The 13,074-nt window shown below is 36.5% G+C and overlaps 1 protein-coding gene across 1 annotated transcript; it reads left to right on the top strand.

Moving 5' to 3' along the window:
* The first annotated feature begins 3,052 nt into the window (after positions 1-3,052).
* LOC148719208 (uncharacterized) lies at positions 3,053-7,912 on the top strand. Its single transcript, XM_088740520.1, has 4 exons — positions 3,053-3,347; positions 4,606-4,798; positions 5,928-6,043; positions 7,647-7,912. Exons 1-4 carry the CDS (start codon positions 3,324-3,326, stop codon positions 7,863-7,865), a joined length of 552 nt encoding a protein of 183 aa, XP_088596646.1. The 5' UTR covers positions 3,053-3,323; the 3' UTR covers positions 7,866-7,912.
* Positions 7,913-13,074: the final 5,162 nt, after the last annotated feature.

Genomic DNA, 13,074 nt, shown 5'->3' with positions numbered 1-13,074 from the left:
AAGGAACAAATTGAAGAATGAACCCATACGGTAAGAACACGCATCGACACTAGCAGTCAGGAATTAAAAAGGGACAAAACTTCCCTTTGAACTAAATAGAGACACGAACAACATATTAAAACTCTAACATAAGATATTCAAGTAACTAGTAAACCATTCTGACCATACCTAAACCTATATGTACCCTTGATTCTTATTGTTTATCCTACGGTCTTCGATACAAGTTAAGGATCATTTGAACAGCCCTTCATGGAAATTTAAGACCAAATCAAAACAATGAATATCATAGTATCACTTATAAAAATCACAACTGTTGTGGACTCAGCGTGGCGTGCATACCGATACGGACAAGGTTTCTAAGGTTGATTAGACGGTTCAAATTGTCCAAAAAGCTAACAAAACCCGAATAAAGCAAAACACGTTTCCTAAAACTATCAGCGTCGAACGCATTTGTCCTTTTTTGTCGAGTGCAGAACAGCATGACGAATTCTTAAAGAGCTTGTCAGAGGTTTAAGTCTTTAAGTTTCCTAGAAGTTTTCTTAACATTAGCTTTCATTCCCAGTCTGAATACTCTTACTTTTGCCCACCTAAGATTAGACATTATTGCCCAAATTCTCAAATTTCATAGCCATGTATTCAAGTACAATACTTGGATCATCAAATTCACTACCATGATCAACTTAGGTCGCTCTTCTGAAAACAAAAATGTCCTCTAGAAAAGCCTTTCAAGATAAAAATTAGTGCTAATAATTTTGAACGACGTTTCGACCTCGCTGAGGTCATTTTCAAGCTGATGAAAAGGAAAATTTTTACATATATGCACTAAATTCAAGACGTGGGAATGATAAAGGCAATAAAATATGGAAATATGTAAACGCTAGGCGTAAAATAGAAGTGATAAAATTGCAAAGGAGACAATACGAATAAATTAATATGAGAGTTGACGAAAGTAAAACTATAAATTATACGAAGATACCGTAAATTATTATAAAAATAGCTTTGCGCGGATTGAGTCTGACTGTTTGTGCAAGCTTGGCTTATTTTCTTTTATAAAAAAGCATCTCGTAAAGTAGGCAGTCCATTTCTTCAGGCATTTCTTCAGGATTTTGATACTCTGTCGCAAGTCACTTGGGGTATGCCCCAAGCCGCTCTTTAATGTGGTTCCTGATTTAAGACTGAGACGCTTTGTGTTCTTCAGCACATTGGTAGAGGTGCTGGCATGTGTAGCCGACGTAGTCTGCATCGCACAGACCCCACTTAAAATAATACACAACACGCTTCTGATTGATGATGTTGGGGCTTCTTTTCCGTTGGTTTTAACTCATATCCGATCTTTCTGTCAGTGTACACAGGAGAAATGTCAGTTCCAAATTTTCGGCTTAGACCTGGACTGCCTAATTTACGAGATGCTTTTTTAAAAGAAATTAAGCCAAGCTTGACCAAACAGTCAGACTCAATCCGCGCAAAGCTATTTTCATATTAATTTACGGTATTTTCGTATAATTTATAGTTTTACTTTCGTCAATTCTAATATTAATTTATTCGTATTGTCTCCTTTGCAATTTTATCACTTCTATTTTACGCCTAGCGTTTACATATTTCCATATTTTATCGCCTTTATCATTCCTACGTCTTGAATTTAGTACATATATGTAAAAATTTTCCTCTTCATCAGCTTGAAAATGACCTCAGCGAGGTCGAAATTAACGTTGTTCAAAATTATTATCACTGATTTTTATCTTGAAAAATGTCCTCCATTGTTTTTTGCCCTTCCGAGATGTAGAGGCACGGCGATGTGTAAACAACTCCGCATAATTGATTATTCTGCTACTTGAGGTGAAAATTGCTTAACTATTTCATTAGTACCATCATCCCCGGCCATTTTTCTCACAACCTCCCCAGCTTGAATTACACTCCTACGCATACGCCATAAAGTTCGTCGGAATTAAGAAATAACGAGCAAAGAAATCAAACCTTTTCATCAATTCATAAACGACAAGAAACGTTATTTGGCTTCCTAGACTTGTTGAATCTCTGGTTATTTTAGGAAAGAAACAACCTTTAAAACTGTAGAGATAGGTAAAATAAACAGCTAACTACTACATTTTCCGTCGCATTTATTTACAAAAAAGTTCCTCGGAAATAGTTGGAAATGGCATTTCCGAGACTCTAAATTTCAAACTTTTCTTCGGGAGCATACCCCCAGGTGGATACCCCTCGTTTGGGGCGCCTTCTACGCCCCCAATTTCCGCACGTTGCGTACACCTTTAAAATCTCACACTACGCCCCCTTTTAAGGCTACATGATTATTATGAATATTTCAGCATTTTTGGAGGAGAGGAAGACTTAGAAATATAAGAAAAAAGAAGCGAAAAAATTACAACTCGTCAATGGACAATATTTGGGTTTATTCGTGCAAGCCTGAATGAATTAAAGCTCTTTTCACTAGTTAGCCCACCATGTACGTTCTTTATGGCTTATTCGTGACATTTACGAGTTCACCTATAGACTACATCAAAGTTGTAATGTTATCCTTTGACTTCTAACACGTGTGTGGTAAAAATTTTCTGCACGCATAAACCAGTTTATGTTTTAATATCGTTTATCTCAAAAGACCGCAAAACGTGTTTAAATACCATAGCCATCCTGTCAGTTCCATTCTGAAGTTTGCTTTACTTCCGATTTATGCTAACCGGAAAGCACAGCTCAGCTTAAAGGAGAAAAACACTTAATCAACTCCTACATTGATCTCACGAAATCTTTCTTTACTTGTTTATATGTTGTGTTTGCAACGTTCTATATTTTGTTACTATCAACCAACGTAATAAATTAATTTAGCTGATTTGGAGATTTCAGTTAATTTCGGCAAGAATGTTTAAGAATTTGATATCTTTAAACTAAACCATACTGTTTAATTTTGCAAAGGGGAAAAAATAGAAAAGACACGGAAAAAAAAAAAAATGTTTCTGTAAACGGCATGAGGTATATTTTAGCTGTTTGAAAATAAAAAACTAAGTAGGTCAAGAAAAATTCAATTAATGTAATTGAAACTCATTTTGAAGTATTGACTTTTCTAAGCACTCATATTGTTGTTACGGTTAACTTTAACCTAGTTCTAAAAGGTAGGGTGTGTAATCGTCGTTTGTGGAGGATTATCATTAAATTTTTTTCATTTTTTCAACATGAGGATACAGTTAGAACTGAAGAAAAAAATCGAGGGGAAAGTATATATATATATAGTGGACATAATGTTAAACCGTTCATAGCCAGGCTTTGGTTTATAATTTGATGTTCTTTCGTCGATATCCTTTAAGAGCACTAACATGGATGTCAAACTTTTATTTCTGGTAAGCAAAAGATGTCCTTATTTCTTATTGCCATCCCTTCATCCCAATCTATTATAGTTACAACAAAGCAAAACATGATTTAAAGTTAGAATAAGAAAGATGGTAAGTTTTGAGCTCGGTAAAGAAATAGAGAAAGTTGTTTTTCGTCTTGTCACGAGCGCGGGCGCGGGACGAGGCAAAAATTCTGCATGGGGACTCAGAATTTTGTATGGTCAAACTTGAATTGAAATTGTTTCCTTCATTGTAGTTGCTTGTACTCGGTTTGTCTAAAGTTTTGATTACTTGAACCCTTTAAAAAATTTAGTTTGAGTGGTTTTTATGGGTTTCTTCTCTGGGTTGTCTATCACCTGTTCTGGAATTGGGCGTGACTAAAAGAGGTTTTGTATGTTTGGACGTTTACTACATTCACACAGTATCATTTGATAATGGAAAGGGTTTCTCATTGTTATGCAGTTTCTAATTCCCAGGGTCCTTAAAATTTTTAATGTACATGTTCTATTTGATATCTGCCTTTCGATGATTGCGTGAATCCGGCATGGTTATTTATATAGGTACTCTTACTGCTTCTCGAATATTCTCAAGAAACTTCCCAGCTTGTTTGCCCTTCTCTAACACTTTAATTGCACTACCTTCTTTTACTTTTTTAAACTAGATTCAGCAATAAAAATGTCAAACCAAACCAAACGTAAATGAATTATCTAAATTTACAAATTCAACAAATCATGTCACGTCTTACATAATTTGTTTGTCATTAGCGCATTCTCTGCGTAGGTGGTCACGTTTGGACACTTAACAGTAATTGCTGCCGCATAAATCCTTGAAACAGTCGGTCAACCGAGTTATATTAGTCAATTTAGTAAATCAGGCGAATCGATACTGGTAAAATAGTAAAAAATTCCCTGGTGCAAGTCATCCTCAGGCATCTTCAATTAATATTTCTTGCAACTTTCTCGTTTTTCCCTGTGGTCAGCGAAATGCTGACTACGGTAAGAAATAACGAGCAAAGAAATCAAACGACTGGTCAGGTTCCGCTAACCAAACTGAATAAATATCGAACTAATATATAATGATAGGAATGACTTAAAGTTAATAAGGTCAGAAGGATTCATTTCGACTGATAAATGAAATAACAGCTAAATTACTCTCCTGAACCCTTTGCGAATTCCAATATTTTGTAACTGATGGCACATAATCCTTATACAAAGCCATACAAGGAAAACCTGGATTACACTGATGTCTCCAATGTCTTTATTTTCAGATACCACTTGCAATTCATAGCACGCTGTTATGCGAGGGAGCGCCGAAGAAGAGTCTTTCCTCGGAGTTAAGGAGACATCACTGTCCCGGAGGTAATCTGGTTAAGATTCACACTGACATTTGTGAAGTTACAAACGGAAAGAGACAGTGTAAAACATTCGTCAGTGGCAGAAAAACCACTGACGCATTAACAAGTGAGTATTACACAAGTAGAGATGTTACTGAGGGGAAGGGAACTGTCGACAGGACGAAAAAGAATGCCACAACTTGGTTCTCAATAAGTCGGAACTGATCCTCATTGATTTTTCAGTCGAGTTATTTAACCTATTATTCGTTTGTTGATTCTCCTTTCTAGCTGCTCTACATTTTCTTGTAAGTTAGTCATGAGAATTTGGTTTTAGATCAAGACAAAAACTTCTACCTGATAAGTTTGAGTATTCTCTTTCCCTGGTTGCTGGATAATGTATAGATATTATAGTGAGTAGTATTACTGAGATTACAGTGGTGTTAGGGATTGGACCCTACTCTACTAATCTAAACTAATCTAAACTACAAAACCCTAATCTAAACTACAATTTTGGTGTATTTGTGTACTCCACCATCATTGACGGCCAAGACTGTGTCGTTACTACTCCGTCTCGATCAGCGGAAAAGAATAGTCCTCGAAATTGCCCAATCAATCCCAATACTCTTGAAAATAAATAAATGACAGTTCGTTTCAATGGTGACATCAATGAAAATCTTAAAGAATAAAGAGTATTTGTCTAAAGAGAATTATACATGCCAGTATAAGGATAAAATGGTATTTCAGCAAAGACAGAGTAGTTGGTGTAAAATAAATAGATTACATATAATAACAATCAATAATTATAATAATCAATACTAATAACAATCAATAATGATAATAATAATAGCAGTAATAATGATAATATCTGTGCTGGGAGAATGGTAAAAAGTTCATGGTTCATTCTAATAGTGCAGTCGCGTTTATGCTAATAACTTGATCTGTTTTCTAATAGTGCAGTCGCGTTTATGCTGATAACTTGATCTGTTTTCTAATAGTGCAGTCGCGTTTAGCTGATAACTTGATCTGTTTTCTAATAGTGCAGTCGCTTTTATGCTGATAACTTGATCTGTTTTCTAATAGTGCAGTCGCGTTTATGCTGATAACTTGATCTGTTTTAAAATAGTGCAGTCGCGTTTATGCTGATAACTTGATCTGTTTTCTAATAGTGCAGTTGCGTTTATGTTAATAACTCGATCTGTTTTCTAATAGTGCAGTCGCGTTTATGCTAATAACTTGATCTGTTTTGTTCCTTGCAGTACTTAATTTTATGACCGTGAGAGGAAGAAGCACAGAGTATAAGTGCATTCAATTAGATTACTCTGGAATCACATATTCTTTAAAAGTCGTAAATGGAACGAATGTGGTTTTTGAGGTGAGTTAGATAATAGTTTACCCAAAGTGGAAAGGAAAATTAAACCAACTTACGTATGCATTGAGATGTAGTGTTCGAACTTTCCTATATCTAATGAAATAAGAAAACAGTTTATACACGCTATACATATTGAAAATTTGCTTAAGAAGCCTGGTAACAAGTTTACACGAAAGCGAGGTCCGTCGGGCCCCTGTGTTTTTCTTTCTTCGGAGGCTTTTACCTTTGTTAACACAAAATGAGCTCGGTTTCAAACAATCTAAAGCTTTCAGATGCAGATATTCCTGGTTCATCACTAAGTGGGAGAGCTCCAGCTAATTCAAAAGTACAAGAACTAAAATTCTGGCTAAAATGCAGAGGAGATCCCGCCAAAGTTCTAAAGACGAAAGCCCAACTTGTTAAAAGGTAAGACAACAACAATTGAGCCTATTTTTAAAATTTCAAAAAGCTCATTGATATTATTGGCCATGAAAGAAAAGAAAAGTCTTAAAATGTTCTAATCGATCCAAAGAGATATTGAATTCAGATTGTAAAGTTGTAGGTCGCTCAGACCATAGTTAGTTCAGACTCGATCGTCTTCGATTGAGATTGCGTTCCGCACCTCGTTCGATACGTTCATATGTTGGATCAACATATAAAAGCACTTGAAATTTCTCTCGTTTAATATAAAGGGTAGAAGAGTATATCAAGGCTGGAAAAGACAAAAATGTAGTGGATCCAGACGAAAATAAAGTCTATTCGAAGCGTAAATGTTTATACATTTCATATTTCATTTCATTTCGTATCGAATGAGGTGCAATCGAAGACGATCGAGTCTGAGCGACCTATAACTTTACAATCTGAATTCAATATCTCTTTGGATTGATTAGAACATTTTAGGGTTTTTCTTTTCTTTCATGGCCAATTAATAATATCAATGAGCTTCTTGACATTTTGAAAGTAGGTTCAATCGTTGTTGTCTTACCTTTTAACAAGTTGGACTTTCGTCTTTATACCTTTGGCGGGATCTCCTCTGCATTTTAGCCAGAATTTTAGTTCTTGTACTTTTAAATTGGCTGGAGCTCTCCCACTTAGTGATGAACCAGGAACATCTGCATCTGAAAGCTTTAGATTGTTTGCAACCGAGCTCATTTTGTGTTAACCAAGGTAAAAGCCTCCGAAGGAAGAAAAACACAGTAGCCCGACGGACCTCGCTTTCGTGCAAACTTGTTACCAGGCTTGTTAAGCAAATTTTCATTATGCATAGCGTGTATTCTGTTAAACTGTTTGTCTTGACTTTCCTTCTGTTTTCGCGTGCTTGTTCAGCTACAGTGTGTCACTAATACAAAAAAGAATGCACATAACGAAAAATAAAGATATAACGGAAAAGACTGCAACAACGACGCTGAATAACAAAAAAAAAAGGCAAAAAACATTATAGCGAACAAAAAGACAGTCTGGAAAAAGGTTTAGTGCAACAAATAAGCTTCAAATACAATTTTATCCATGGACTTTCACTTTCGTCAGTTAAAAAAAACATTTGCCAGAAGAGAAACCTCTTTTGTTCTTGTCGTTGATCTTACTTTGTTTTTTTTTTTGTTTTGTTTTGTTTTGTTATTTTTTCTAGGAGCGGTCAAACTGTAACGAAACAACCAGCAATGATTTTATATTTCGAGAAAAAAAAAGTCACGGTATATTCACATACGAACACATATCAGCCACTACTAATCAGGCTAGGTATCTTGGAGTTAGTTCTAATTGCACTGACAGGAACTTATATATAACTTGTACAAAGAAATCAGAAGGGCACTGTTTCTTTAGAAAGTTCCCGGTTAGTGCTCTTTGAAGTTTCTATCTTTATTTCAAAGTTTACAATAAATCCAAGTTAAAATGTTTCGTCGTTTTTCTCTTGCTTATATCAAACCATATCAGCATGCGAAGTCTGGGTTGAGAATCTTAATCAGCGATCAGCGATGTGGGTTGCAAATTGAACGTCCCCGAAGCTCAACGTATCTTTTCTGCCAAGCTTTGAAGAAATTATTGGCCCAGGATTCATCATAGACAATGTGGATATTAATCCAACAATCTTACATAAATTCTCCCTCTATTAGAAAATTTAAAAAAAAAAAAAAAAAGTAACGGGCTTCCTGCAATCAGTATCTATTTTCGATAAATGAAAACATGGGAAGAAACGAAAGTGAACAAAAAATTGAATATGAAGAGTCGCATGCATGAATTGTGATAAATATGTCAAAATGCATATCAACTTTAATCTAAATTGAAGTTTTGAATACCTCGAGTGTCGGTGTTATACATTTAGTGCCAGTGTCATTAAGAAATGTCTAATTGTTACTGAAATGTCAATTTCCTGCAAGTGTTATTGAAAAGGAGCTATTAAAGATTTTGTTAAGATTACATATTGCGACGTAACCCCGGTCTTTCAACCAGAACTTCGCCGGCACGTTGACTCGGATGTAGGTTACCCGACATTTGCTTTCACGCACGTGTGAGCACCTGACCACAGACCATTCCCCTCAACGAGTTTACATTCACGAAATATCAATAAAAGATCCACCATAAAGTATTGATTTTGGGAAGAAGAGGAAAACGCTCCATTTGGAAACTCTTTGAGGGTCTTTTAAGCGGGCTGAACAACTTTTGAAATTGAGAAAGAGCAAATCAAGTTGAAAGAAATACAGGAATAAAGAGAAAAACAAATGATTAACGGAAAGATAGGCTAAACGTGTCACATTTTGTCGGCTTTTTCACAGGAAACAGATCCTAAACTAATTACATGAGTTATTTGGACGAATTTCTGTCCCTAGTACAAACTGAACCACATCAACTTAGCCAATAAACCGAGGACTTGAATTTCATACGTTGTCAGTTCAAGTCGTAGTCATTCTGATACAGGGTGACGACTCCGGTTTTTATCATCTCTAATCACAGCCATGCATTATTGACGGTCCATTGACACGTCAAGAGTTAAAACAAAAAATTCTTGAGGGTTTTGTCGTGCTACAGAAATATAAATGTAAATTACTCTTAGTTGTGCCGACACAGTTTACGGTGTTGAGCACATTTATAGACTTTGGGGAGTTGGGCAATTGAAGATAGGGAAATTTCAAGTGACTTAAAAATAACAGCTAAGAAATTATCACGAAACAACTGCAGAGAGCGGTTGTATTTTAAAACATGATTTTGAGAGCAAAGTTTATTAATCTCTCTGATTGTGATAGAATATTGGACTAGCTATAAATAAAATTTGAAAATAAAAATAAGAAGGATGGAGACCGTTATGTATAAGCAAACTCTGGTTTAGGGATTTTTAGTAACTATTAGAAGCTTTCTACGGTCAGTGCACTGACTTTTACGGGGAAAAAAACTATTTAACTGTTTGATGGATTCAAATTTGAAGTGTGATGAGTACTGTACGTGTACAGGTTACGGTTTTGAGCACAGTTACAGATGCCGGTTGGGGAGTTGGGCAAGTGAAGATAGGGAAATTTCAAGTGATTTGAAAATAACACTTAAGAAATTGTCACGAGACAGGTGCAGAGAGCGTTTTTATTTTAGTAAGTAAGTAAGTAAGTAAGTGAGTAAGTAAGTAAGACTTTATTTAATGAGGGTAACATTTGCCAGTAATAAAACTGATAATCTAATGGCCCTAAAAAAAAAAAACAAACTAATGGCAGTAGTTGTAACGATATTAATAGTAATTTAAATAGAATATAAGCCTTTGTACATCGAAAAATAAGATTATAAAATGTAGTTATCTACAGATTTTAAAATTTACATGAATAATTGCGTAAGAATTGATTATTTAGAATTCTTTCAAAAATGGAACACTTAAAAATTTTGACGGCTAGTACTTCATTTGAGGTCCACACTTAGTTTGTTCCATTCTTTTGTTGCTCTAACAGCAAACGTTCGACCATTTTCTGCCCTTCTCTTATATCGAGGGCAACTTAAGTCAAGATTACAGAAACGGGTTGATTTATTATGTGTTTCAGAGTCTCTGATAAGTAAATCATTTATATATTCAGCCTGGGGTATTGCCATTCAGCCTTTTGCAGGTTAAAGTGTATCGATTTAAATATTATTCAGCATAAAAGAGGATTCACTTTAAGGAGTTAAATAAGCCGACAGAAGGTGTTTTGACTGGAAGAAGTCTAAATCATACTGCCGTAAAGCATTATAGGTTTAATGATCGTAGAGTAGTATATGTCTCGTTGACTGCGTTTTAAATAAGGACTTATGTGACGAAGGAGTCCAGTACGTTCCGCCAACTTTTTGCATAACTCCTCAATCTGGCGATTAAGTGAAACATCGTGATCTAACGTTACCCCTAAACGTTTGAAATCATTGGCATGTTCAATGTTTCTTCCACTCAAGTTAACATCCATTGTAGTAGAGGCGACAAAGTTCCGCAAACTATCCGCAAACCAGCTAGACGTTTTTGATGAAGTTGTATTATCAGCACAAACGTCTGGTGATGAATCGCGTATACCTAAAGAGATGTCGTTCACAAAAAATAGGAAGAGAATAGGTCCTAATATCGATCCTTGTAACAATCTCTTACTGGTGGAACAACAGCCATTTATACGCACATATTGTTTCCTTCCGGTAAGATATAACTCACTGAACCACTTTAATGATAAATCATCGGCCCCATAAATAGATAGCTTCCTAAGTAAAAGCTCGTGATTTATCACATAGAAGGCCTTTTTAAACATGATCTTGACAGCAAAGTTTAGGAACCTCTCTGAATGTGATAGAATATTGGACTAGCTATACATAAATAAAATTTGAAAATAAAATTAAGGACGATAGAGACCGTTATTTAGAAGCAAACTTTGGTTTAGGGATTTTAAAAACTATTAGAAGCTTTCTACAGTCGGTCTACTGACTGTGGCGAGAAAAAAAACTATTTAACTGTTTGATGGATTCGAATTTGAAGAGTAATGTACACAGATTAAGAAATTTGTGAATTTGCATTTTAAGTTAATTAAAACCAAATTAAATTCATGCCATGACCAATTCAAGTGTCGGTATGACTAATGATGTATGCATCAGTGGCGTTCTAAGGAAATGGTTAATTGTTACTTGTACATGCCATGTACCATTCTAGAAAACTAAGTAAGTCAGTGCCTCTTTTCATTTTTGCACCATGAGGAGACAATTACTTACAAAAAAAAATACAATAGACCGATTCAAGGTTAATGGTCGCCATCTTGCCAGGGGCGCAAAAAGATTGGGGCGAGCGCGCGGCCAACACATGGCGAACACATTAAAATGCCAAATCACGCTCGCTGTTCTGTTGGATTTTGCGACAATGATAAGCGTTCTCCCGACCTCTATACAGTGCGAGCACATGTGGAGACACTCAAGTTTCATAAGTGGCCAAAACAGCCAAAGTTTGCCGAGTTGTGGCTGAAACAAGTCCGCAAAAGTCGTAGCACTGATACCTTCAATCCACCGCCAGGCGCGCAATATAGGATTAAATGTGAAGTCTGGTAACTCTCTCCTGCAACGTTTTGACTGCAAAGGTGATCACCCTGAGGAGTTTTCTTTACAAATATGGTGACCAACAGCCAACTCATAATCAGCCCGCTCCGCAAGAAAGCGGATTTTACCCATGAGAGGTCACCTTTGCGAAATACGTCTCTGTAAAGCGTTTGGTGACTAGGGTGTTAATGAGGTCGGTTTTATACACACTATATCGACTAAGAATGAATAAACTTATATCAAATGCGCAAAAAGCAAATGATAATTTCCAAAATACTTTTGTTTCCCAGGAATCCAAGGACCTAAAGATCCTCAAGGTGCCATGGGAACTCCCGGGGCGATGGGACAACCCGGGGATGCAGGAGCTGCCGGACCACCAGGACCTCCGGGGCCACCCGGACCTCCCGGCATACCAGCGGCAAATGCTGCACCCATTTGCCCGGCGATTTGTGATGAATTATGTGTTGGTATTTGCCCTACAAATGATTGTTGCAAAAAGTCACAAATTCCGAACGGGAAGGTGCAGATTTTAAACAAAGGAAACATCGTGCCTGCAAAAGATGCAAGCTCAACGCAAGGGCAGTTATTGCTTCAGGAACCAGCTCAAGCAAATAAAGGCGTGCAAGGTCAAAAGCCTGAGATAAGAACTTTGACTCAAGGCAAAAACGCCAGTTATAATATCAAACGAAGCAAAATAAGGTAAAAAAGGAATCTCTAGGATCGATATTGTTGTGTGAAGATTCTCATGATATTGAGCAATCTTAAAATAGTCTCAAATGTATTTTACATTAAATGCTTCGTGATATATGCCTTCTATTAAAGTGAAAGGTATTTCAATAAATGCATAGAAACACATAATCATGATCATAGCCATGCTTCTCTGGCAAGTTACTCTGCTACAAAGTGACAAGCACCGAAGTCGCGTGGGGAACCATCTCTCGTCACGAACTTCCCGCCACCTCGCCCTTCATCGCTCTGAGTGCACAGATACAAGCTCGTGCTAAACGGGCTCTGGTAAATTCGTTATTCTTTTAAGAATGGCTAGCTGACTTTTAACAGTCGCATGATCAGCTGAGAGAAGGCTCAAGAGGCCGAAATACCATTAAATTGTACGATTATGTAACCTCTTCAGGCAAAATGATACTGCGTCGGCTAAGTATACTTCAAGTAGTTTGAACTATTGTGCAGTTTATTGTGATGACCTCTCAATTCGTTACCAAACTGTCACACCTTCCCGTCAATGAAAGGAGGTAAGCAACACTGAAAGAGTTTTAGCGCCCAGGTGCAAAGATAACACATGGATCTTCGTCTCGTGCACGTGACTCTTTAGAGACCAGCTCTACATGATAAGTCGATTCCTGATCTTCCTAATTTAGCGACACATTTTCCACAGAAGGGGTCAATTCATGAATAGTTTATGCGTATCGATTATGATAGCTTTACACAAGCTTGAACATTCTGGCTTTCTTTGACGACTTTTTAGATCGTTTAAAGCCATTTTTCTCACAGACTAACGTCGTTGAAGTCGAAACCAAAACTTTTTTCGA

Source organism: Stylophora pistillata, chromosome 12 (genome assembly GCF_964205215.1).
Source record: "Stylophora pistillata chromosome 12, jaStyPist1.2, whole genome shotgun sequence".
Taxonomy (NCBI): domain Eukaryota; kingdom Metazoa; phylum Cnidaria; class Anthozoa; order Scleractinia; family Pocilloporidae; genus Stylophora; species Stylophora pistillata.
Note: the sequence above shows the minus strand (reverse complement) of the source record. Positions and strands in the feature narration are given on the sequence as shown.

What these genes read in the sequence shown, in the direction of transcription:
- LOC148719208 (XM_088740520.1), top strand. Translation starts at nt 3,324, where the DNA reads ATGGATGTCAAACTTTTATTTCTG. An exon ending in AACCACTGACGCATTAACAA is followed by an intron (nt 4,799 to 5,927) that starts GTGAGTATTACA and finishes TGTTCCTTGCAG; the next exon opens with TACTTAATTTTATGACCGTG. An exon ending in GAACGAATGTGGTTTTTGAG is followed by an intron (nt 6,044 to 7,646) that starts GTGAGTTAGATA and finishes TATTTTTTCTAG; the next exon opens with GAGCGGTCAAACTGTAACGA.